Consider the following 27,888-nt stretch of genomic DNA (forward strand, 5'->3'; position numbering starts at 1 on the left):
GACGTCCTGATGGCGATGCGTGTAACAGCGCCATTACTAAGAGGTAAATTCTATGAGAAAAGGAGGGCGTCTATGTGCTTTAATTGATTGAAAAGAAATTCCTTGTACATATTGATGATGTCTAACCAAGGTATAGGAAAGAGGAGCAATGGTAATACACTAAAGTGTTAGCGAAATAACAAAATCCCGCTATTTTCTGATAAAATTAATAACCTTATATTCCTGTGTAGGAATAGAATTACTAAACCGGTACTGGCAGCAAATATCAAATCCCTAAGTCCATTGTAATCTGTACACAATTAGAAAAAAACAGAAAAAAACGAAGAAGAAAAGAAACTATGGCGTCAAGCATGCAGGACCAACACCGGGTGTGGCTGGATCATTCGGAAATAAGGTGCATAGTCAAGAGAAAGTGTGAAGATTCGTGAGAAGATGTGAGAAAAAAAGGGGGACACATCGTACCCCCGTACATACGAAAGTATACACACATATTTGAACAAAGTCTTCCAATACAAGTGCGGGAATCAACAACTGTGCGTAAACAAATGGGTTGCGAATCATAAACATGTGTCTGTACTGATAGACTTTGTAACAAAAAACATTAAGCCCTATGATATAGTACAATATGCATAGTTGTTTCAATACATTAAAACACAGAAGTGGAATACATATAACTCCTAGAGAGAGAAAAACTCTCATATTCTCATCTATTGTCATCATCTTGAAGTTCAGAATTATTGTATAAAATTTTTTTTTCTTTTGTATTCAGTGTGCACCAAGGATCCCCCCGGTGAGATTCTAATCTCCAAGGAAATATTGCAGCTCAGAATCGTAGTTAAGCCCATGTTCTACGCTACGTAAGCGCATGATCCATGTTGCCTCCTTACGTCTGAGCATCAGTTCACGGTTGCCGCCTCTGATATTGAGGGGAATTAGATCGATCCCAAAAACACGTACTTTAATGTCGTCCTCATTGGGTTGACATTCTGCGATATGAAGGGCTACCGGGTATCTAGGGTCCCTCCTTTGTATAGCTCTCATGTGTTCAGCTATCCTCTCCTTGAGAGCCCTGATGGTGCTCCCTACATATATCTTGCCACACTTGCATTCAATAATATACACTACAAACTTGCTGAGGCAAGTAATGTTGTGTTTGATCTGATAGACCATTCCATCATGACCTGCAAAGTTTTTTGTGCCGTGTTTTCCCCATATACACATAGAACAGAATCCACATTTGTGGAAACCAAGGCCTCGTGTAGATAGCCAGTTCTGTGCTATGGTATTTGCTGGAACGGTAGGGCTCAGTTTATTTCTCAAAGTGAAACCTTTCCTGTAGGTGATGGAGGGTCTCTCTGAAATAAATTCCTTCAGTGTGGGGTCCCCTAATAGAAGTTTCCAATGTCTGTTAAGACTCTTTTTAGTGAGTTGGTTCAAGGCATTAAATTCAGTTATGAATCTGACGTGTTGGTCAGGGGATTTCATTTCAGTACGTGTTTTCAGACAATCAGGTCTTGTAATGGCTTTTGTTTTCGACTCAGCTCTCCTGAGGGAAGTTTTAGAATAACCTCTGTTTTGAAATCTGTTTTTCATGTTTGTGATGCAATTATCTAGTTCACAAGCTTCACTACAGTTTCGTTTGGCCCTGAGAAATTCCCCATAGGGGATTGATCGTATCTGATGTTCAGGATGAAAACTTGAAGCATGTAGTACGGAATTACATGCGGTGGGTTTTCTGAAAAGTTTCGAGTGCAAATGATTGTCCTTGACATAGAATTCCAGATCTAAAAACTCAATGTTGGTCATACTGTGCTGCATGGTGAAACTGATTTCCCAAGTATTGGTGTTGAGGTGTTCAAAAAAGGAATGAAGAAGTTCCTCAGTTCCGGACCACAGGAGAAAGCAATCATCTATGTATCGGCCCCAAAAGACTATGGAGTCAGTATATTGTGTCCCTTTGGTGCCCCAAATGAGGTCAGCCTCTAATGCTCCCATAAAGAGATTTGCAAAGGAGGGTGAAAATTTGGAGCCCATTGCTACTCCTTTCTTTTGTTTGTACCATTTTCGATCAAACATGAAGAAGTTATTCTCCAAAATGATCTTCATCATTTGAATCAACATGTTAGTATGTGCCCATAGTGAAGCCGGTCTATTAGACAGAACCTTGGTGATAGCTGCAATTCCTAGGTCTAAGTTGATGCTGGTGTACAGGGACACCACGTCCATGGTGACTAGTATGGTGTCTTTCTGCCAATCAATATCCGCCATGATGTTTAATATATGCTTTGAGTCCTGTATGTATGAAGGAAGGTTTTTCACTAACGGTCCCAAAAAGAGGTCTACGTATTCTGCGACTCTTTCAGTGGGACCCCCAATCCCCGACACAATTGGTCTGCCAGGTGGGAATGGTTTATCCTTGTGTACTTTGGGTAGAGTATAGAGCCAAGGATGTGTGGGTTTAAGAACCTTGAGATATAGATATTCATTGTCATCTAAAAGACCTGATTGTTTCCAGTGTAGCAGTTGTTCATTTATTAGCTTGGTAAGTGGACCTGTGGGGTTGTAGTTGAGTGATTCATAACAAAGACAATCACTCAATTGGCCAAGGATCTCATTGTTGTAGTCAACTAGATCCATGACCACTACATTACCCCCCTTGTCAGCCTCCCTAATGATGATACTGGGGTTCTTACTGAGAGTTGAAAGTGCTGAGCGTTCACCTCTAGTTAAGTTATCCTTATACTTGAACTTGATGTCTAGGTTTCTGGTATTAGTTCTGTCCAGGTCATCCAGAACACGTTTGTGAAAGTTATCAATGTTATTGCCCCCTGATAAAGTAGGTATCCACCTGGATTTGCATTTCAGACCACTCGTTATACTGTAGTCTGTTTCCACATCAAGTTCTTCCAGTAACTGTTCCATTTCCAATGGACTATCTTCCCTGTCCGTTAAAGAAAGAAGCAGGTGTGTTGCTTGTACATCTTTAATAGTCAACGGTACATCGTCAAATACATTTGGAACAAGAGTAGGTTGTCTTTGTAACTGTTGTGATCCCACAAAATGTTTTTTTAGTTTCAGGTTACGAGTAAACTTAAAAAGATCAATTTTAGTTTGACACAAGTCACCTGTGGCATAGGGGTTGAAGTTAAGGCCTTTGCTGAGTAGGGAAATCATATCTGGTGTCAATGATATTGAGGAAAGATTTATGACTTGGACATTATCAGCAGGTGTAGCTAGTTCCTCTGTGTCCCCGACCTTAGTTTCCTGCGATATTCTTCGCTTGTTGCCGCGTTTGCCCCTATGGGGTTTGGGTCTGCTGCGGCCTTTGGAGGTTGGGTTCTGTTGCCCTTTCTCACCCGCTCCACTTCTAAAAAAAAGGTGGAATTGCTCGGTTGTGCGTTGGCAAGAATCTCGTTCTCAATGTCACTGAGTCCAGTAGAACTCAGGGAGGTGGTACTAGAGTGAGCGGAATTGGAAGTGTCGGGTCTTCCGGGTTGGGAACTATTTTTTGGTCTGGGGATCAGTGAATCATATTTGCGGTCAAAGGTGTATACTCTCCCATTTTTGTAGTCCGCCTCGTCCCTCTTGATTTGGCGTGCCTTTCTATTTTTTATTTCTGTCTGGTGTTTGAGCAGAATTTCATCCAGTAGGGTGTAATTCTTTACGGTGGCCTCGGGTTTGTTCAGATCCTTAATCTCTTGTTCTATATTGGAGATTTCTGTCTGTAGCTTAGCGGTCTTCCGGTCAGCACTTTCAATAAGGATATCCATAAGTGTGGTAGAGTTCAGATTCAGTGAATCCTCCCACTTAACCATGAGATCTCGATCGAGATCATCATAGGTGGGGAAGATGTGGGACCGTAAACCCCTAGGAACTATCTTGAGTCTCAAATAGTGCTTAAGAGTGGCCCCATCCCACCATCTAGAATTTTCTTGTTTTTTTAGTTTCTCTAGTTTCAGAAATTTGTCTCTAAGACCCTCAACTCGTGCAGGACCCGCTGCGGCCGATGCCTGGTGTGTGGGCATGCCTCTGGCCAGGTTTTCAAAGAGATCTGCTGCTGCTTTGTCTCTGTCCATTCTGTACTGGACAAAAAGCCGCTATGTGAAAATTACTAAAGTAAAACGGTAACGTGGAGGCACCCAGTCCTAAGGCAAATCAGAAATACTAAGCAAGGGTTTTTTTAGAAAATTAGGACTGAGGGGGCGCACTGCCTGGGTTAAAACGTTACGAGGTATGTGAGGAGCAAGAGTATCGTTGTGCAGTGCGTAAAGAGCAGACGGCAAAACACCCTTAACCGTCTAACAAGTCAAGAGACAAGACAATTTAACAAAAAATAAGCTCTCGCAACTACATGTGTGTACATCCAAACAAGGTACAATGACCAACAGTAATAAGGAAACGCAGAAGCAGGTTCTTTGGTGTGATTCTTCTTGTTACAGCAAGATGTTTAATTTTCTCCAGACTTAAGAATGATATCAATCGCCGATATCAATCGCCGACACGTGTTTCGTCGTGTACGGTTGAGTCAACACGACTCTTCAGGGCTGGTAATACAAAATAATGTAGGCAAATTGTAATCTAGACATGTAAACCTTGATACTGCATATGGTGACAATAGTGCAACCGACATGCAGTATGACGTGCGTTTGTGTCGCACAAGATAGGTGAAAATTGGTGAAGGTACTTGCATACTCGGGCAAGTGATCGATCTATGATGCTATTGTGCACGTAGTGAGTGAGATGGAATTAAAGACCTTAGTGTGGTCATGATTCACTCGTACACAGTGGTCCTAAACATTAGAGGGTGTCCGTAGTGATGGTGAATAAAACGTGAGATGTAATACATCTTAACTTCTAATACATAAGTGAGGAGGTGTTTGTGTGACCTCATAACGTGGTAGTGACAAGGTGCCTATATAGGGTAAAGATCCAGAGAGCACAAATTCATGCAAAACCTGATAGTCTATGGATGATAGGTATTACCTTCCACTCCCAATCCACTGTGTGGTTGGAGTAAGTCTGGGTCTTTATAAGCTCAGTTTCAAGCTATATAAGGTAAGGAAAAGAAAAAGAAAAGGGGACTCATAAGGAGGCTTCTAAAGGAAGAAATGCTTGTAAGACTTAACTCGAGTCTCGGGCAGCAAAACAAACTATTTCTTACCAATGGGTATTCTGTGTGTTCATGAACAGACGATGCTGGTTGAAAAAGTGATCGGTGGCAGTATAGGGATAGAGTTATCGTATCCCATTGGTAATCTTGGATAGAAAGTATAGCGCTATATGCAAAAAGGAGATAAGGAAATCACGAGTTACTATCCTATAGCGCTAATCTGTTGCTTAAGACAACGTTTGCTGGCTGTAGGAATTTTGCAAAATGCTTGCCCAGTCGCTCTAGAAGGATAAAGGTTAAAAGTGAAATAAAGGGGGGGGGGGGTTTTACCTGTGTTTCGCTGTGATTTCAGGCGGGGAGCCGGGAGGGGATTCTTACTTTGCGCCGAAGAGAGGAAACGAGTATGTATCCTCTGCGGTGGTGTGCTGTCGAGTGAACACAAGTCATGGTAAGAAAGCTGTCCATAGGGACACGCGTTAGGAGCAGAGTGCACCCAATGCTTACTAAATAAAAAGCGGGTTAGTGGTGTGTCGCACAGCGGTATTGAAACTCGCGCTTACCCGCTATAGGCAATCCCTCCTCAGTTAGTTCCCGGCGGTCGTCTCTCGTGTACGAACACATGACCCCGGGAGAGGAGGGATTAAATCGAATTTGGTAGACATGGAAGACGTCCTGATGGCGATGCGTGTAACAGCGCCATTACTAAGAGGTAAATTCTATGAGAAAAGGAGGGCGTCTATGTGCTTTAATTGATTGAAAAGAAATTCCTTGTACATATTGATGATGTCTAACCAAGGTATAGGAAAGAGGAGCAATGGTAATACACTAAAGTGTTAGCGAAATAACAAAATCCCGCTATTTTCTGATAAAATTAATAACCTTATATTCCTGTGTAGGAATAGAATTACTAAACCGGTACTGGCAGCAAATATCAAATCCCTAAGTCCATTGTCATCTGTACACAATTAGAAAAAAACTGAAAAAAACGAAGAAGAAAAGAAACTATGGCGTCAAGCATGCAGGACCAACCCCGGGTGTGGCTGGATCATTCGGAAATAAGGTGCATAGTCAAGAGAAAGTGTGAAGATTCGTGAGAAGATGTGAGAAAAAAAGGGGGACACATCGTACCCCCGTACATACGAAAGTATACACACATATTTGAACAAAGTCTTCCAATACAAGTGCGGGAATCAACAACTGTGCGTAAACAAATGGGTTGCGAATCATAAACATGTGTCTGTACTGATAGACTTTGTAACAAAAAACATTAAGCCCTATGATATAGTACAATATGCATAGTTGTTTCAATACATTAAAACACAGAAGTGGAATACATATAACTCCTAGAGAGAGAAAAACTCTCATATTCTCATCTATTGTCATCATCTTGAAGTTCAGAATTATTGTATAAAACATTTTTTTCTTTTGTATTCAGTGTGCACCAAGGATCCCCCCGGCGAAACACAGGTAAACCCCCCCCCCCCCTTTATTTCACTTTTAACCTTTATCCTTCTAGAGCGACTGGGCAAGCATTTTGCAAAATTCCTACAGCCAGCAAACGTTGTCTTAAGCAACAGATTAGCGCTATAGGATAGTAACTCGTGATTTCCTTATCTCCTTTTTGCATATAGCGCTATACTTTCCATCCAAGATTACCAATGGGATACGATAACTCTATCCCTATACTGCCACCGATCACTTTTTCAACCAGCATCGTCTGTTCATGAACACACAGAATACCCATTGGTAAGAAATAGTTTGTTTTGCTGCCCGAGACTCGAGTTAAGTCTTACAAGCATTTCTTCCTTTAGAAGCCTCCTTATGAGTCCCCTTTTCTTTTTCTTTTCCTTACCTTATATAGCTTGAAACTGAGCTTATAAAGACCCAGACTTACTCCAACCACACAGTGGATTGGGAGTGGAAGGTAATACCTATCATCCATAGACTATCAGGTTTTGCATGAATTTGTGCTCTCTGGATCTTTACCCTATATAGGCACCTTGTCACTACCACGTTATGAGGTCACACAAACACCTCCTCACTTATGTATTAGAAGTTAAGATGTATTACATCTCACGTTTTATTCACCATCACTACGGACACCCTCTAATGTTTAGGACCACTGTGTACGAGTGAATCATGACCACACTAAGGTCTTTAATTCCATCTCACTCACTACGTGCACAATAGCATCATAGATCGATCACTTGCCCGAGTATGCAAGTACCTTCACCAATTTTCACCTATCTTGTGCGACACAAACGCACGTCATACTGCATGTCGGTTGCACTATTGTCACCATATGCAGTATCAAGGTTTACATGTCTAGATTACAATTTGCCTACATTATTTTGTATTACCAGCCCTGAAGAGTCGTGTTGACTCAACCGTACACGACGAAACACGTGTCGGCGATTGATATCGGCGATTGATATCATTCTTAAGTCTGGAGAAAATTAAACATCTTGCTGTAACAAGAAGAATCACACCAAAGAACCTGCTTCTGCGTTTCCTTATTACTGTTGGTCATTGTACCTTGTTTGGATGTACACACATGTAGTTGCGAGAGCTTATTTTTTGTTAAATTGTCTTGTCTCTTGACTTGTTAGACGGTTAAGGGTGTTTTGCCGTCTGCTCTTTACGCACTACACAACGATACTCTTGCTCCTCACATACCTCGTAACGTTTTAACCCAGGCAGTGCGCCCCCTCAGTCCTAATTTTCTAAAAAACCCCTTGCTTAGTATTTCTGATTTGCCTTAGGACTGGGTGCCTCCACGTTACCGTTTTACTTTAGTAATTTTCACATAGCGGCTTTTTGTCCAGTACAGAATGGACAGAGACAAAGCAGCAGCAGATCTCTTTGAAAACCTGGCCAGAGGCATGCCCACACACCAGGCATCGGCCGCAGCGGGTCCTGCACGAGTTGAGGGTCTTAGAGACAAATTTCTGAAACTAGAGAAACTAAAAAAACAAGAAAATTCTAGATGGTGGGATGGGGCCACTCTTAAGCACTATTTGAGACTCAAGATAGTTCCTAGGGGTTTACGGTCCCACATCTTCCCCACCTATGATGATCTCGATCGAGATCTCATGGTTAAGTGGGAGGATTCACTGAATCTGAACTCTACCACACTTATGGATATCCTTATTGAAAGTGCTGACCGGAAGACCGCTAAGCTACAGACAGAAATCTCCAATATAGAACAAGAGATTAAGGATCTGAACAAACCCGAGGCCACCGTAAAGAATTACACCCTACTGGATGAAATTCTGCTCAAACACCAGACAGAAATAAAAAATAGAAAGGCACGCCAAATCAAGAGGGACGAGGCGGACTACAAAAATGGGAGAGTATACACCTTTGACCGCAAATATGATTCACTGATCCCCAGACCAAAAAATAGTTCCCAACCCGGAAGACCCGACACTTCCAATTCCGCTCACTCTAGTACCACCTCCCTGAGTTCTACTGGACTCAGTGACATTGAGAACGAGATTCTTGCCAACGCACAACCGAGCAATTCCACCTTTTTTTTAGAAGTGGAGCGGGTGAGAAAGGGCAACAGAACCCAACCTCCAAAGGCCGCAGCAGACCCAAACCCCATAGGGGCAAACGCGGCAACAAGCGAAGAATATCGCAGGAAACTAAGGTCGGGGACACAGAGGAACTAGCTACACCTGCTGATAATGTCCAAGTCATAAATCTTTCCTCAATATCATTGACACCAGATATGATTTCCCTACTCAGCAAAGGCCTTAACTTCAACCCCTATGCCACAGGTGACTTGTGTCAAACTAAAATTGATCTTTTTAAGTTTACTCGTAACCTGAAACTAAAAAAACATTTTGTGGGATCACAACAGTTACAAAGACAACCTACTCTTGTTCCAAATGTATTTGACGATGTACCGTTGACTATTAAAGATGTACAAGCAACACACCTGCTTCTTTCTTTAACGGACAGGGAAGATAGTCCATTGAAAATGGAACAGTTACTGGAAGAACTTGATGTGGAAACAGACTACAGTATAACGAGTGGTCTGAAATGCAAATCCAGGTGGATACCTACTTTATCAGGGGGCAATAACATTGATAACTTTCACAAACGTGTTCTGGATGACCTGGACAGAACTAATACCAGAAACCTAGACATCAAGTTCAAGTATAAGGATAACTTAACTAGAGGTGAACGCTCAGCACTTTCAACTCTCAGTAAGAACCCCAGTATCATCATTAGGGAGGCTGACAAGGGGGGTAATGTAGTGGTCATGGATCTAGTTGACTACAACAATGAGATCCTTGGCCAATTGAGTGATTGTCTTTGTTATGAATCACTCAACTACAACCCCACAGGTCCACTTACCAAGCTAATAAATGAACAACTGCTACACTGGAAACAATCAGGTCTTTTAGATGACAATGAATATCTATATCTCAAGGTTCTTAAACCCACACATCCTTGGCTCTATACTCTACCCAAAGTACACAAGGATAAACCATTCCCACCTGGCAGACCAATTGTGTCGGGGATTGGGGGTCCCACTGAAAGAGTCGCAGAATACGTAGACCTCTTTTTGGGACCGTTAGTGAAAAACCTTCCTTCATACATACAGGACTCAAAGCATATATTAAACATCATGGCGGATATTGATTGGCAGAAAGACACCATACTAGTCACCATGGACGTGGTGTCCCTGTACACCAGCATCAACATAGACCTAGGAATTGCAGCTATCACCAAGGTTCTGTCTAATAGACCGGCTTCACTATGGGCACATACTAACATGTTGATTCAAATGATGAAGATCATTTTGGAGAATAACTTCTTCATGTTTGATCGAAAATGGTACAAACAAAAGAAAGGAGTAGCAATGGGCTCCAAATTTTCACCCTCCTTTGCAAATCTCTTTATGGGAGCATTAGAGGCTGACCTCATTTGGGGCACCAAAGGGACACAATATACTGACTCCATAGTCTTTTGGGGCCGATACATAGATGATTGCTTTCTCCTGTGGTCCGGAACTGAGGAACTTCTTCATTCCTTTTTTGAACACCTCAACACCAATACTTGGGAAATCAGTTTCACCATGCAGCACAGTATGACCAACATTGAGTTTTTAGATCTGGAATTCTATGTCAAGGACAATCATTTGCACTCGAAACTTTTCAGAAAACCCACCGCATGTAATTCCGTACTACATGCTTCAAGTTTTCATCCTGAACATCAGATACGATCAATCCCCTATGGGGAATTTCTCAGGGCCAAACGAAACTGTAGTGAAGCTTGTGAACTAGATAATTGCATCACAAACATGAAAAACAGATTTCAAAACAGAGGTTATTCTAAAACTTCCCTCAGGAGAGCTGAGTCGAAAACAAAAGCCATTACAAGACCTGATTGTCTGAAAACACGTACTGAAATGAAATCCCCTGACCAACACGTCAGATTCATAACTGAATTTAATGCCTTGAACCAACTCACTAAAAAGAGTCTTAACAGACATTGGAAACTTCTATTAGGGGACCCCACACTGAAGGAATTTATTTCAGAGAGACCCTCCATCACCTACAGGAAAGGTTTCACTTTGAGAAATAAACTGAGCCCTACCGTTCCAGCAAATACCATAGCACAGAACTGGCTATCTACACGAGGCCTTGGTTTCCACAAATGTGGATTCTGTTCTATGTGTATATGGGGAAAACACGGCACAAAAAACTTTGCAGGTCATGATGGAATGGTCTATCAGATCAAACACAACATTACTTGCCTCAGCAAGTTTGTAGTGTATATTATTGAATGCAAGTGTGGCAAGATATATGTAGGGAGCACCATCAGGGCTCTCAAGGAGATGATAGCTGAACACATGAGAGCTATACAAAGGAGGGACCCTAGATACCCGGTAGCCCTTCATATCGCAGAATGTCAACCCAATGAGGACGACATTAAAGTACGTGTTTTGGGGATCGATCTAATTCCCCTCAATATCAGAGGCGGCAACCGTGAACTGATGCTCAGACGTAAGGAGGCAACATGGATCATGCGCTTACGTAGCGTAGAACATGGGCTTAACTACGATTCTGAGCTGCAATATTTCCTTGGAGATTAGAATCTCACCGGGGGGATCCTTGGTGCACACTGAATACAAAAGAAAAACATTTTTTATACAATAATTCTGAACTTCAAGATGATGACAATAGATGAGAATATGAGAGTTTTTCTCTCTCTAGGAGTTATATGTATTCCACTTCTGTGTTTTAATGTATTGAAACAACTATGCATATTGTACTATATCATAGGGCTTAATGTTTTTTGTTACAAAGTCTATCAGTACAGACACATGTTTATGATTCGCAACCCATTTGTTTACGCACAGTTGTTGATTCCCGCACTTGTATTGGAAGACTTTGTTCAAATATGTGTGTATACTTTCGTATGTACGGGGGTACGATGTGTCCCCCTTTTTTTCTCACATCTTCTCACGAATCTTCACACTTTCTCTTGACTATGCACCTTATTTCCGAATGATCCAGCCACACCCGGGGTTGGTCCTGCATGCTTGACGCCATAGTTTCTTTTCTTCTTCGTTTTTTTCTGTTTTTTTCTAATTGTGTACAGATGACAATGGACTTAGGGATTTGATATTTGCTGCCAGTACCGGTTTAGTAATTCTATTCCTACACAGGAATATAAGGTTATTAATTTTATCAGAAAATAGCGGGATTTTGTTATTTCGCTAACACTTTAGTGTATTACCATTGCTCCTCTTTCCTATACCTTGGTTAGACATCATCAATATGTACAAGGAATTTCTTTTCAATCAATTAAAGCACATAGACGCCCTCCTTTTCTCATAGAATTTACCTCTTAGTAATGGCGCTGTTACACGCATCGCCATCAGGACGTCTTCCATGTCTACCAAATTCGATTTAATCCCTCCTCTCCCGGGGTCATGTGTTCGTACACGAGAGACGACCGCCGGGAACTAACTGAGGAGGGATTGCCTATAGCGGGTAAGCGCGAGTTTCAATACCGCTGTGCGACACACCTCTAACCCGCTTTTTATTTAGTAAGCATTGGGTGCACTCTGCTCCTAACGCGTGTCCCTATGGACAGCTTTCTTACCATGACTTGTGTTCACTCGACAGCACACCACCGCAGAGGATACATACTCGTTTCCTCTCTTCGGCGCAAAGTAAGAATCCCCTCCCGGCTCCCCGCCTGAAATCACAGCGAAACACAGGTAAACCCCCCCCCCCTTTATTTCACTTTTAACCTTTATCCTTCTAGAGCGACTGGGCAAGCATTTTGCAAAATTCCTACAGCCAGCAAACGTTGTCTTAAGCAACAGATTAGCGCTATAGGATAGTAACTCGTGATTTCCTTATCTCCTTTTTGCATATAGCGCTATACTTTCTATCCAAGATTACCAATGGGATACGATAACTCTATCCCTATACTGCCACCGATCACTTTTTCAACCAGCATCGTCTGTTCATGAACACACAGAATACCCATTGGTAAGAAATAGTTTGTTTTGCTGCCCGAGACTCGAGTTAAGTCTTACAAGCATTTCTTCCTTTAGAAGCCTCCTTATGAGTCCCCTTTTCTTTTTCTTTTCCTTACCTTATATAGCTTGAAACTGAGCTTATAAAGACCCAGACTTACTCCAACCACACAGTGGATTGGGAGTGGAAGGTAATACCTATCATCCATAGACTATCAGGTTTTGCATGAATTTGTGCTCTCTGGATCTTTACCCTATATAGGCACCTTGTCACTACCACGTTATGAGGTCACACAAACACCTCCTCACTTATGTATTAGAAGTTAAGATGTATTACATCTCACGTTTTATTCACCATCACTACGGACACCCTCTAATGTTTAGGACCACTGTGTACGAGTGAATCATGACCACACTAAGGTCTTTAATTCCATCTCACTCACTACGTGCACAATAGCATCATAGATCGATCACTTGCCCGAGTATGCAAGTACCTTCACCAATTTTCACCTATCTTGTGCGACACAAACGCACGTCATACTGCATGTCGGTTGCACTATTGTCACCATATGCAGTATCAAGGTTTACATGTCTAGATTACAATTTGCCTACATTATTTTGTATTACCAGCCCTGAAGAGTCGTGTTGACTCAACCGTACACGACGAAACACGTGTCGGCGATTGATATCGGCGATTGATATCATTCTTAAGTCTGGAGAAAATTAAACATCTTGCTGTAACAAGAAGAATCACACCAAAGAACCTGCTTCTGCGTTTCCTTATTACTGTTGGTCATTGTACCTTGTTTGGATGTACACACATGTAGTTGCGAGAGCTTATTTTTTGTTAAATTGTCTTGTCTCTTGACTTGTTAGACGGTTAAGGGTGTTTTGCCGTCTGCTCTTTACGCACTACACAACGATACTCTTGCTCCTCACATACCTCGTAACGTTTTAACCCAGGCAGTGCGCCCCCTCAGTCCTAATTTTCTAAAAACCCCTTGCTTAGTATTTCTGGTACAATGCTGGGAAGTTGGGGGCGGCACTCCGAGTCAGCAGTCCGCATCGACAAGGCCACAGAACGGGGGCAGGGGAAGAAAGGAGGGTCAGGGGGCACTGGCTCATATGCCAATTAAACAGGACCGGCTGGAGACCCTTCTAGCATCTTATCCACAGACCGAAGACGCAAGTGTGTTACGGCGAGGGTTCCGGGAGGGTTTCCGGCTGGGGTACGAGGGTCCGAGAATTGCCAGGTGGGCCGAAAATTTGAAATCAGTCAATGCACACAAGACAGTGGTACGGGACAAATTGGTAATGGAGGTGCGGGAAGTGCGGATGGCGGGCTCCTTTCGGGAGGCCCCAATTCGGAATATGATTATCTCTCCTATCGAAGTAGTGCCGAAGAAGGAGCCGGGTCAATATCGCCTGATTCAGCATCTGTCGTGGCCGGAAGGGGTGTCAATAAATGATTATATACCAGCGGACCTATCATTGGTGTCCTACTCTTCCGTGGATGTGGCACGATGGTTGGTGGCGTCAGTGGGGGCGGGCGCCCTCATGGCAAAATGGGACATCAAGTCGGCCTTCCGGCTCCTACCGGTAAACCCGGATGACTACCAGCTGCTGGGGATCCAGTTTGACAGAGCCATATTTGTGGACAAGGCGTTGCCTATGGGGTGTTCGATCTTGTGCGCGTTGTTTGAGCGATTTAGTACCTTCTTACAGTGGGCTTTTTCCTGGCACACAGGCAAAGAGATGGTGACGCACTACCTGGATGACTTCTTCTTGGTGAGATGGCCTGGTTCAGTGGACTGCCAGCAGCAGCTGGACAGTTTTACTGAACTCATGGGCTACCTGGGTGTGCCCCTGGTGCCAGAGAAGACGCAGGGTCCCAGGACGGTGCTGTCATTTCTGGGAATAGAGCTTGATTCCATGGTCATGGAAGCATGCCTGCCAGGGGACAAGGAGGTGCACATGCTGTCATTGGTGGACAACATGTTGGGGAAACAGAAGGTGACAGTCCGTGAGGTGCAGGTTCTTCTGGGGCATTTGAACTTTGTGTGCCACGTCGTACGGGCGGGGCATACATTTTGCAGAAGGCTGGGCGCTGTACGGACTGTCGCTGCCACATCACCATCTGCGATTGTCGGTGGGGACGAAGGAGGACTTGCGCATGTGGCAGGTCTTTTTGGAAAGCTTCAATGGTATACCCATGGCACCTCCCGAGGACTGAGAATGGGACGTGACCATCTCGTCGGATGCAGCGGGTGTGGGCGGTTTTGGTCTGTACTGGCAGGGGAAGCAGTGCGCAGAGGCATGGCGCCGCATTGGCAGGGCGGGGGGAGGAGCATTGCGTTCTTGGAACTTTTTCCGCTGGTGGTGGCGGTGAATGTGTGGGCGCAAGAGCTGGCACACAAACGGGTGATCTTCAAAGTGGACAACATGGCGGTAGTGCAGGTCATCAATAGGCAGTCAGCCAGGGACCCACAGGTGCTCAAGTTGATGAGGGTGTTTGTACTGAGATGTTTGGAACATGACATTTTGTTTCAAGCCTGACATGTGCCGGGGGTGGACAATGACATTGCGGATGCTTTGTCTCGTTCACAGTGTGGCAGAGGTTCCATGGGCTAGCCACGGAGGTGGACGAACGCAAGACGCCGGTGCCGTTGGGACTGTGGTCCGTGGGAGAGACCAGGTCATACAACTGGTGCGAGCGTTGGTGGCTGTTTCTACCTGGAGATCATACGTGCAGGCATGGTGGGAATTCTTGGAAGGTGGGGCAGTGCGGCAGAACAATCGCTGGCAGTGGAGCGAACAGGTAGTGCAGTTTATGCTGCAGATGATGGACAAAGGGATGTCGAAGGCGACGATAGCTGGCACGTTGTCAGCCGTCGCTTTCATGGGAAAGTTGTGGTGGGGTTACGCGCCGTCAGCGGGGGTATTGGTCGCGTGTCTATTGGAAGGTTGGGTGCAGGAGAGGGGTGCCAACGTTAGTCAGCGCCGGCCCATTACGGCGGGTATGCTTGTTGGCTTGATACAGCTTTTGCCGACGATTTGCCGCAACCGGGAGGAGACCATTCTATTTTCCACACTCATGTCGTGGATGTATTTTGGGGCTTTTGGAGTGTCAAAATTGGTGGGGCTCAGGGAGAGGCCGGGGGTCCGTTGGGAGGAGGTAGACTTGAGGTCCCAGGAGGTGGCCTTTCTGTTACAGCGCTCAAAGACAGACTAACGGGGAACGGGGAAGTGGGTCGTCATGGGTCTGGTAGGGGAAAGTGCGATGTGCCCAGCAGGTAGTGGGGGGGTTTGGCGTCCAGGAGGAAAGTGGCTACAGGGGAGGTTTTTGGCCGTGTCGACAAGGGAAGGGTGACGGCAGCTCAGCTGGTATGGGTCCTTCGGCATGCCCTGCATGCCATGGGTGAGGACCCACAGGTTTTTGGGACACATTCTTTTAGTATAGGTGCGGCGACGGATGCAGCCAGAAAGGGTTAGATGAGGGAGGAGCTCATGCGCTTGGGGCGTTAGAAATCGGACTGCTACAAGACATACATCAGGTTGAGGAGTATAGGGATGGAGAACAAGCTTGATTGCTTTTCCCTTGTCATACCTGTGTGTCTTTTCAGGTGCGGTGGCAGGGCCGGACGAAGCAGTCCTGTCTATCCTCATAGTGGGGCACTCCTTTGTGAAGCGAGCGGAACGTACTGAGTGGGCTAAGAAAAGGAGTCTAAATCTGGAATTTCGCGTGTCATTGGCAGGGAAAAGGGGGCATGAGGTGGCATGAGCTATTGCCGGTATTGAGTAAGGTGGTCAGGATGGGAGTTTGTCTGGATGTTTTAGTCATTCACCTGGGGGAGAACGATCTAGTGCAATGCAAGGGCCTAGCTTTGGTGAAGCAGATGAAATGGGATTTGCTGGAGGTCCGGCGGCAGTGGTTGGGTTGCCATATAATATGGTCGGAGTTTATACCCAGGAGGATATGGAGAGGAGCGGAGCGGCCGGCGGCCGTAGATAGGTCACGTAGGAAGATCAATAGGGACATGAGGGTTTTCTGCGAGAAGGAAGGTTTTGGTAGGATGGAACACCCAGAACTGCGCTATGCTGCAGTGTATTTTTTTAGAGAGGACAGGGTCCACCTCTCACGGTATGGGATGGAATTGTACATAGTGCAACTGAAGGAGGCTCTGGACAAAGTCATAGGGGTACGCAGATATCTGAAATGTCAGGATGCCTAGAGGGGGGTCGAAAGCCGCCAGGACGACTTTCGAGTGGCGTTTTTTCCTAAGTCCTGGGGAATTTAATGAGGTGTGGTTTACAGTTCGGATAAATATAAGAAGTTATCTAGTTAGGTAGGTAAGAAAGTTAGGAATTGCAAGTTTGTGTTTATAATTGTTGCGGGGGGAACCATGTTTAGGGGAGGGGGTGGGGGGGTATGTTAGGAAGACTATATTTAGCGAGGTTTCGTTTTGTACGTCACAGGCCAAGGGAAGTTATTTGTAAGGTGCAACTGTTTCCAATAAAGCAGCTTTTTTTCACACCAACAAGCTGGTCTGTGGTCTGTACTGCTCCCCCTTGTGGGCTCAATACAATTCTGAAAAATAACACCCCTAGGCAACAAATGGTCAAGTAACTAACAAGACCTATTCAAACATACTCATGATATTACAGGCTCAGTGTACATACAATTCATATTAAAAACTTAATTTTATTGATGCAGTTTCATATAGTAATGCCATAAAAAAGTTATTTCACAAACATGGAAACTATTTGAGAAAATAAAAAATGTTACCATTTCACCACTTCTGTAAACCTTGATGTATATAATTGTTTTTCTTTAGTGTCTAGTTATAAATTAATTTCTTAGTATTGTCTATTTTTGCACTTTATATATGTTTGTCTATTGTATACACTTGTGTTGATTTATCGTGGAAAGTATGTTGCATTGCTGTTTTCCAGCTTTCTATGTTTGTACATATGAAGTTTTTAATATGAATTTTATGTACACTGAGACTGTAATATCATGAGTATGTTTGAATAGGTCTTGTTAGTTACTTGACTATTTGTTGCCTAGGGGTGTTATTTTTCAGAATTGTATTCCTAACCTGGAACAGGTAGAATAAGATAAATAGGAAGTAATTTCAACCCATATGATGGGAAGCTAAATATCAACTTATGTTTAAACATACGAAATACCTTAAGCCACATGGATGTTATGAGCAAAAGAAGTAAGCATCTGGAATCAGCCTTCGACCATTCAGAGTCTGCCAACTGCAGTGCACAACGGTGTTGGAGGGCATAAGGGCAAGAGCAGCTGCTGTGCCAAGCTCTTCCAAATGGGGCACATGACCACATAAGAAGACACAACAGAAACAAGATCTGACTGCGACAAGTGACCACATCGGAAAATACAAGATTGGCTGGCAGAGGAGCTATGATCCAACTGCGACAGGAAACTTCCGAAGGACATAGATGCCTAGACGTAGTACTAAGAATGGGTCTTTATGACTTCATGGTTCAGATTTCGGGCTGTTCAGCATTTGAAATGGAGATGTAAAGGGCTGATTGTTGTGTACATTTATCATCACATCGCTGAGTTAGCAAGCTATAAAGTTAGTGGTCTGGGGCTCCCTTCATGCCATAACATGGGGTGCCCTGTAGACCCTGTAAGAGTCGAGTAGGGAAATATTATGAAAATCAAATACCTGTAAACCATTTAATTTCCACAAATTTCAAACCTCGAACCAGACAAAGGGTAAAACAGACTATGGCATAGCCCAAAAATTATGAAAAGAGTACAGGTGCTCTTCCTTGAATGTGTCAATAGGTCTGCACTGGGAAACTAGAATGCCAACAACAGGGAACATTTTAACTTGTAGTAACAGATCAGACTAGAATCTTAACCGCAGGGAGAATCTAACTTCAGGCGATAATTAGGTCAATCAAAAGAATACATTTTACAAAAATGTAACTACTGGTGATGAATAGGGATTATTGTCAATCAAAGGGGGAAGAGGAGTTGGCCTAATGGCTAGGGCGGTCGACCTCGAATCTGGGGAACTGGGTTCGAGTCTCGGCAATGACGCTGTACATCCTGTGATTCTGGACAAATCACTTCATCTCCCCATGCCTAACCAAAATGAATGTGTCCTCATGTAACGCAACTGGTGCTCTTGTAAAGCGCTCTGATACCCAATACCTTTGGGTTAAGTTTGTGCTATATAAAACTCTGTAAAAAAAAAGGGGGAATTTATTGCATTGGACTTCATGGTGATTATCAGGGCTAGAATAGTAATAAAAGGAAGACATTGGCAAAGTCTGACTTCAGGTTAACGATTAGAATGAAAATTATATGGATAATAAAAAAATCAAAAAAAAATCCATGCAATGATTATGACCACAGATAATATGCGATACAATATGATATATGAATAAATATTTAAGAACATCTGCCCTCAAGTCCTTCTACAACAATTGTATTTTGTTCCAACTGAGCTAAAATGTTATAACAACACAGTTGATTGTTATGTATGAGAGGGAGTATTATTATTTTATGTTTCGGATACTATTAGGAGTTTTAGTGGAATGCACAGATAAAAAACAAATGATCCTCTATATTTAAAAGAATAAAGGGCTAGATGTAGGTAAGCGTAAATTACCGATACGAAAATACTGAATTTTACCGATTTGGTATTTTCGAGTCGGTAATTGCTATGTAGATAAAAATTCAGTAAAAAATACCGAATCGTTAAGATTCAGTATTTACCGAATCGGTATTTACAGATTTGGTAATTGCCATTCATTCCTATGGGCCTGGAGGGAAATAGTCACGGGTGGCAGGGTGTCTCTTTGACACCCTGTTGCACCCCTGAATAGTGCTGGTGTGCACATGTGGCATACATACATGCCCTAAGGGTATGTATGTCTGTAACATGGCACAGGAGTAAATGCACAGATTTGCATTTACTGAGGAATTCCTTATTTATCACCAACCAATAGTTGGTAGTAAATAACGAATCCTTAAATCCTTAAAGCACAAAAGCACTCTTTAAAGTGCTTCCTACATCTCATTTACCAATTCGGTAAATACCGAATCTGTAAATGATGATTCGGTAAATTCCCGAATCGGTAAATGATGATTCGGTAAATACCGAATCGGTAAATACCGATTAGTTATTTACTGAATCGGTAAATATACCACCTACATAGGAAAAGCCTATTACCGGTCGGTAACAGCCGATTTCGGCCGTTACCGACCGGTAATAGCCTACCTACATCTGGCCCATAGAAACTAAAAAAGAAAAATAAATGTCCCATATATTTACCCTGTTGACATCGGATACAAGCTTCCCATCATTAGGCGTATACACCTTCTGGTTGTTGGCTCTCATTCTGGACTGAATTGAGAATAACAAAACTTCAAGATTTCCCTTTTCTTGAAACCTGTAAAACAGCAGTATGATTGAAATATTATTTATAATGTGAGGTACATATCGGATTTGCAATTGAGCGATATATATTTCGAGGTAATTAGGAAAGAAGGATCACCTCTGGGCAGTTGTAGAGTTAGTAAAGGAAGCAGAAGTGACATCACACAGTCTCTTGCCTCCTAATAACATTACAGAAAGTAGCACCATATAAGCATTGTTTCAGTAGCTTCACAGGAAGTGGTATCATAAGGCGTTGACTATGATAAAATTACAGGAAATGGAATAAAAACATATCAACTCATACAATAAGAATAAAAAATGCAATAATTGCAAAATCACATGGAATCAGTTAAAAGACAGGCATGGGCGCCACTGCGTGGAGGATGACTGGTGCATCACTTAAGGGACAAGAGCGTGTGGCTGTGACAAACAACATAGGGTCCCTTGGATGACTCATATGTATGCTTAAATGACAATCTTGATTCTACAAAGGGTACCGTGGCTATAGGTCATCAGTTAGATCCTTGGGCAAATTATGCGTCACCGTAGCTTTACACAATTTACGGCCAGTCATGGTAACCTACTTCTACTCTACACTGCACTGGATGTACCGGATGTGATGTATTCCTCCCTCCTTAGCGGAGTGGTGCCCCCTCTTTGTAAACAGACTAGGGTCAAGGCACTCTTAAAAAAAGACACATCTTGATCCGGAGGACTGGGCGAACTACCGGACCATTTCCTTGCTGCCTGGAATCAGCAAGTTAGCCGAAAAACATGTCAATTCGGTCCTGTCAACATTTTTGGAAGGGTGCACAGACATAATATCGACTCCAAAATATCGTTTGGACAGAATATCGAGTCAAAAATATCGTTTGGACAAAATATCGACAGGACAGAATATAGACAGCCAAAATATCGTTTTTAAGGTAAGTGAAGTAATATCGACTGTAAATAATATAGAAAGTGAAAATATGTAAGTATATAATATAGATAGTAAAAAAATTCGTTTTTTAAATAATATTTAATTATTTATAGTGTTTTTTCATGTTATAATATGTGTGAAAAGTGTCATTTTATGTTATAATTAAGTTTAATTAATGAATTTTTTTTTAAATTATTGTGTAATTTAATTCTGTAGCGGGTTGTGGGTTTATAGGGGAATAGGGTGGGAAGTAATTTAATTATAATTAATTAAATATGTAAATGTATTAATTGGTAGTAATATTTAATTAATTGTTAATTAAATAATATTTGTTAATTATATAAAATTTAATTGGTAATTAATTTAATTTAATTGATTAATTGCTAATTATGTTAATTTAAATAATTTATGTCATGTAGCGGGTTGTGGGTTTATAGGGGAATAGGGTGGGAAGTAATTTAATTATAATTAATTAAATATGTAAATGTATTAATTGGTAGTAATATTTAATTAATTGTTAATTAAATAATATTTGTTAATTATATAAAATGTAATTGGTAATTATTTTAATTTAATTGATTAATTGCTAATTATGTTACTTTAAATAATGTTTGTCATGTAGCGGGTTGTGGGTTTATAGGGGAATAGGGTGGGAAGTAATTTAATTATAATTAATTAAATATGTAAATTTATTAATTGGTAGTAAAATTTAATTAATTGTTATTTAAAAATATTTGTTGATTATTTAAAATTTAATTGGTAATTAATTTAATTTAATTGATTAATTGCTAATTATGTTAAATTAAATTATATATTTACTGTAGCGGGTTGTGGGTTTATAGGGGAATAGAGTGGGAAGTAATTTAATAATAAATAATGAAATAATAATATTTATTTTAGGTATACAACGTTTACCACGCAACTTTTACAATGCACTACCATTATAACGAAACTTTTACAACGCAAATACCATTACAACGCATGTATTTACAATAAATGTTTTTACAACGCAGGTACTTTTACAACGCATACCATTACAACGTAAGTATTGGTAAGTATATAATTATATTTAAAATGTTATAGGTTTTGGTTTTTGGGTAAAGGGGTATTTTTAGGGTTCAGGGTCAGTTTTCAGTTTTTGGGTAAAGGGGTATTTTTAGGGTTCAGGGTCAGTTTTCAGTTTTTGGGTAAAGGGGTATTTTTAGGGTTCAGGGTCAGTTTTCAGTTTTTGGGTAAAGGGGTATTTTTGGGGTTCAGGGTCAGTTTTCAGTTTTTGGGTAAAGGGGTATTTTTAGGGTTCAGGGTCAGTTTTCAGTTTTTGGGTAAAGGGGTATTTTTAGGGTTCAGGGTCAGTTTTCAGTTTTTGGGTAAAGGGGTATTTTTAGGGTTCTGGGTCAGTTTTCAGTTTTTGGGTAAAGGGGTATTTTTAGGGTTCAGGGTCAGTTTTGGGTTTTTGGGTAAAGGGGTATTTTTAAGGTTCAGGGTCAGTTTTGGGTTTTGGGGTACAGGGGTACAGGGTAAAAATAACGTAAATTTAAATTTACATTAAATTACTTAAATTAAATTAATTTAAATAAAATTATTTTCAATTAATTTACATTAATAAAAATATTATATACTTTCCAATACTTATGTTGTAATGGTATGCGTTGTAAAGGTATTTGCGTTGTAAATACATTCGTTGTAAATACATGCGTTGTAATGGTATTAGCGTTGTAAAAGTTTCGTTGTAAAGGTATGCGTTGTAAAAGTACGCTATTATTTTATTATAATTTGTTACTATATATATATGGTTTAATAAATATGAAATAAAAAAATATTTATTTAACTTTCATTAATTATTTATTTATTATAAGTTAATGTAAGTAATTTTAAGTATATTTTAGTAATTAATTATTAATATTAATTTAATTTAACACTGTTTTTAGTAAATACGATATTTTTTACAACTATATTTTTGTAAACGATATTTTTAACTCGATATTTTTGTACTTACCTGTTTGTAGATAGAAACTCGATATTTTGACTGTCGATATTTTGTCAACGATATTTTTGATGGTCGATATTCTGTCCCTCGATATTATTTCAGTGATCCTTTTGGAAGACAATAAGTGTCTGCATCCCTCTCAAACAGGCTTTAGATGCCAACAGGGCACTGAGATGGCCCTTATTGTTGTGATAGTAGAGACCAGGAAAATCATGGATGACGCAGGCTGCCCTGCTCTGATATTGTTAGATCTTAGCGCAGCCTACGACACTGTCAATCATCAGCTTATGATTCAGAGACTTAAGGAGGTGGGTGTGGCAGAAGCTGCATTAAACTGGCTTAAGTCCTTCCTTGAAAATCGCTGCTTCTGCGTCTTTGAAGGCGAAGTTGCATCAGAGCATATCCCTCTGCAGAGTGGAGTCCCCCAAGGAACATCACTAAGTCCCACCATGTTTAACATTTACATGAGTTCTTTAGCTGAATTGGTGTATCCTTGGGGGATCCAGATATCGTCACTTACGCCGACGATACGCAATTAGTGGTCTCCCTTAGTCAGAAGGACAAATCTGAGCCTGGTCTTATATCATGATTGGGAAAGATCTCTGAAAGGATGGATAATTCATTTTTGAAACTAAACGGAGCAAAAACTGAACTTATGCTTCTTGGGCGTACTGTCACTGCTAGTATTGATGCATCATGGCCCAGTTGTCTGGGTCCCCCACCGTACCAAAAACTAAGATTAAGAGAATATTGCTCGATTGTACGCTGGATTTAAAAGAACAGGCTCTTAAAGTTGCAACTAGTTGTTATGGACTTATCAGGATGATAAGGAAGATTCTTCCTCTTCTTCCTTTTGATGCTAGGCGGGTGTTAGTCTAAGCGCTGATACTCTCGGGACTGCAAATGCAGTGTACCTCGGTGCACCCCAGGGAACTACCAACAGATTACAAATCGTTCAGAACTGTGCTGCCTGCTTATTAATGAACATCCCTAAACGCAGTTCAGCCAAACCAGCCCTTATCAGCTTGCATTGGATTCCCATTCAGGCCAGAATTAGGTTTAAGGCGATATGCATTGTTCTCAAAGCCATCTCTGCAAAAGGCTTCCATTGATCCAGTCTATGGTTCAACTTTATCACCCTAATAGGATGCTGAGATCCAGTGGCGTCACTGGGGTTGGTGTCACCCGGTGCGGGTAACTCATGGTGTCACCCCCTCATGACTTACCGCATGGACCACCTCTGTCGGAAATGTACGGTGCTAGGTACTGTCTTACTCCCTCTAGCTCCCTCTCTCTGTCTAGCTCCCTCTAGCTCCCTCTCTCTGTCTTACTCCCTCTAGCTCCCTCTGTCTCCCTCTCTCTCTGTCTTACTCCCTCTAGCTCCCGCTCTCTCTCTTACTCCCTCTAGCTCCCTCTCTCTCTCTTACTCCCTCTAGCTCCCTCTCTCTCTGTCTTGTTCCCTCTAGCTCCCTCTCTCTGTCTTACTCCCTCTAGCTTCCTCTCTCTCTCTCTTTCTCCCTCTAGCTCCCTCTGTCTCCCTCTCTCTCTGTCTTACTCCCTCTAGCTCCCTCTCTCTCTCTGCCTTACTCCCTCTAGCTCCCTCTCTCTCTGTCTTACTCCCTCTAGCTCCCTCTCTCTGTCTTGCTCCCTCTAGCTCCCTCTCTCCCTCTCTTACTCCTTCTAGCTCCCTCTCTCTCTGTCTTACTCCCTCTTGCTCCCTCTCTCTCTGTCTTACTCCCTCTAGCTCCCTCTCTCTGTCTTACTCTCTCTACCTCCCACTCTCTCTCTTACTCCCTCTAGCTCCCTCTCTCTCTCTTACTCCCTCTAGCTCTCTCTCTCTCTGCCTTGCTCCCTCTAGCTCCCTCTCTCTGTCTTACTCCCTATAGCTTCCTCTCTCTCTGTCTTACTCCCTCTAGCCCCCTCTCTCTTACTCCCTCTAGCCCCCTCTCTCTTACTCCCTCTAGCCCCCTCTCTCTCTGTCTTGCTCCCTCTAGCTCTCTCTGTCTTACTCCCTCTAGCTCCCTCTCACTCTGTCTTGCTCCCTCTAGCTCCCTCTCTCTCTTACTCCCTCTAGCTCCCTCTCTCTGTCAAGAGCCCTCTAGCTCACTCTCTCTCTGTCTTACTCCCTCTCTCTGTCTAGCTCCCTCTCTCTCTGTCTTGCTCCCTTGTCTCCCTCTCCCTGTCTTACTCCCTCTAGCTCCCTCCCTCTCTGTCTTATTCCCTCTAGCTCCCTCTCTCTGTCTAGCTCCCTGTAGCTCTCTCTATCTTACTCCCTCTAGCTCCCTCTCTCTGTCTAGCTCCCTCTCTTGTTGTCTTACTCTCTCTAGCTCCCTCTTATTTATTTATTTATTTTATTTATTTAATTTATATGGCGCGTTATAACCACAGGGGTCTCTAAGCGCTGTCTGTCCAGATTTACTTGATAAGATGTTACATTCACTTGAAACCAGCTGTGCACCTAAGATCTGCTCCATGCCTGTTTAAACAATACAGTTTTTAGTTTTTTCCTGAAGGAAAGTAGATTACTTTCCTTCCTAAGCTCTGGATCCAGTTTGTTCCAAAAAGCTGGGAGCGTGTTGGAAAATGCACGACCCCCCACCGTGGTCAATTTGAAGCGGGATTGGGACAGAAGAGTGGCGTCCGACGAACGCAAAGTCCTACCCGGTGTGTAGGGGGATAATCGGGATTTCAGGTATTTTGGTGCTTTGCCATACCGAGCCTTGTGAGCGATACACAGTCCTTTGAAGACAATTCTCTGACGAATTGGGAGCCAGTGCAGCTCCTGCATCAGGGGAGAGGCATGAGCAGTCCTGGGTTTTTTGAATATCAGCCTAGCAGCATCATTCATCACTCCCTGTAGTTTGTCCAGCAGCCGCTGTGGCAAACCTAAATATAGGGAGTTCCCGTAGTCCAGCCTTGCCAAAATTGTGGCTGAAACCACGTGTCTCAAAGTGGGGAATGAGAGTAGGGCAGAGATCTTCCTTAGTTGTCTTAGAAGGCCTATACAGGTGCCCACTACGGTGGTAACTTGTTTTTCCATGGATAATTTATTATCCACGTATAGGCCTAAGCTTTTAACTGCGACTGCCGGTTTTGGTGGTGCCCTCTCTCCCTGTCTTACTCCCTCTAGCTCCCTCTAGCTCCCTCTCTCTGTCTAGATCCCTCTAGCTCCCTCTCTCTTGCTCCTTCTAGCTCCCTCTGTCTCCCTCTCTCTCGGTCTTACTCCCTCTAGCTCTCTCTCTCTCTCTCTTACTCCCTCTAGCTCCCTCTCTCTCTGTCGTACTCCCTCTAGCTCCTCTCTCTGTCTTCCTCCCTCTAGCTCCCTCTCTCTCTCTTACTCCCTCTAGCTCCCTCTCTCTCTGTATTACTCCCTTTAGCTCCCTCTCTCTCTATCTTACTCCCTCTAGCTCCCTCTCTCTGTCTAGCTCCCCCTCTCTCTGTCTTGCTCCCTCTAGCTCCCTCTGACTCCCTCTCTCTCTGTCTTACTCCCTCTAGCTCCCTCTCTCTGTCTAGCTCCCTCTAATGTTGGTGGAGTGCAGATTAAATTCCTGTGAAAAAGAAGCAAGAATTCAGAGGAAAGCCAGTATCTATTATCGAACAATCCACAAAGTCATGTTTCAGTACTACTTTACACACTCATAAATGCCTTCCTATATTGACCTCAAACTCTTTTCATGTTTGACTTAATGCAGTATCACCCTACTTCTGCCTGTGAATGATCTGCCCCATGTGGAGGCCATTCAAGATCTAAGAGTGTGGTAAGGTGTCAACTTTGTGACGTCACTGGGATAATATGGTGTGGGATGTCATGTCTGCTGCCCTGACCCCGATGAGAAGTCATAAATCCTTGTTTGTGGTACATTAAAGACAAGGAGCAGAAAAGACTACTTCCATTGATTAAGGGAATGTTTTAATTGAGTAATGTCTAGCATGAACCCCACAATGGTTTCTGCACCCAGATTTTTCCAAGATGCTACTTACTTAGGAGGTTTTTCCACAGTTCGGTACGTGCTGAACGATTGGAGCTGCTGTTGTACGCCCGTCAACGAGTTAGCAAATTTCCGACTTTGGAGGACGACAATGGTTTTTTCAATCCACTTCAGCAAATCAGACGCCAGCCTTCCGTACTTGTCAATCATCTTCTCTGTCTCGATGGCATGATCCAAAACCTTCAGTGATACAGCATGTGGTTATCTGATGTATAATAATACCATCTACCTGCTTATCACCCCAAATTCACTCCTTGAGACAACTGCTTTAGTAGTACTCACAATTTGACATCATATTATTTTTCAAATGATTGTTTGGGGTCTATTTTTCACAGGCATAGGACATGGAGCCTTGCTAATGGTGCACTGATTTTACTCAAACAGTAATACAGTTAGGAATCTATTAGGACTGAAGATAAGCACAACTGCCCTGAATATGAGAGTATGTGCTCTTATATTCAGGGGCAGCCACCATTGGGCTAGATGTACAAAGTTGTTTCTGGTATGAGTGCGACTTACTCCTCAGTAAATTATGCATGCATAACTTAAATGAAATTCACTATGTCATGCAGAAGAATTTCTAAGTTACTTATAGAAAATGTATGCAAAGATATTGAAACAAGCTCATAAACAGGAGTTGAGTGTGAAAGGTGTGAGTTAAAAGGTCCCTAACAATGAAAAAGAGAAGTGTCGGAGGAGTGGCAGGGGACATGAAAGCAAATGCTAATTTTATAAACACTCACAAAGTAGCATACTTTAGAACCCTGTGCAACAACTTAGAAGTGCACGTGATATTTTTATGGGAACACCCAACTTACATCTAAATGGGTAATCAAAGCAGGCTGAAGGGGGGGATAAGGTGCACCAATAGATCCGAAATGCCCAAGATGTGTGTAGGAATGTGTGGTACACGTGCAAAATGTCTTAGTTTAGAAGGCAGAACCTGGTA

General features: G+C 42.5%; 1 protein-coding gene across 1 annotated transcript in view; it reads right to left on the bottom strand.

The window, feature by feature from the left end:
* Positions 1 to 27,888, bottom strand: part of SPTB (spectrin beta, erythrocytic) — a 271,974-nt gene that overhangs the window by 179,664 nt on the left and 64,422 nt on the right. Inside the window, exons 8-9 of the mRNA XM_078659516.1 lie at positions 26,932 to 27,119; positions 19,937 to 20,054 (exon numbers count right to left, since the gene is read on the bottom strand). Of these exons, the coding sequence (XP_078515642.1) occupies positions 19,937 to 20,054; positions 26,932 to 27,119 (306 nt within the window). The remainder of the gene's footprint in view (positions 1 to 19,936; positions 20,055 to 26,931; positions 27,120 to 27,888) is intronic.

Source organism: Lissotriton helveticus, chromosome 9 (assembly GCF_964261635.1).
Source record: "Lissotriton helveticus chromosome 9, aLisHel1.1, whole genome shotgun sequence".
Taxonomy (NCBI): domain Eukaryota; kingdom Metazoa; phylum Chordata; class Amphibia; order Caudata; family Salamandridae; genus Lissotriton; species Lissotriton helveticus.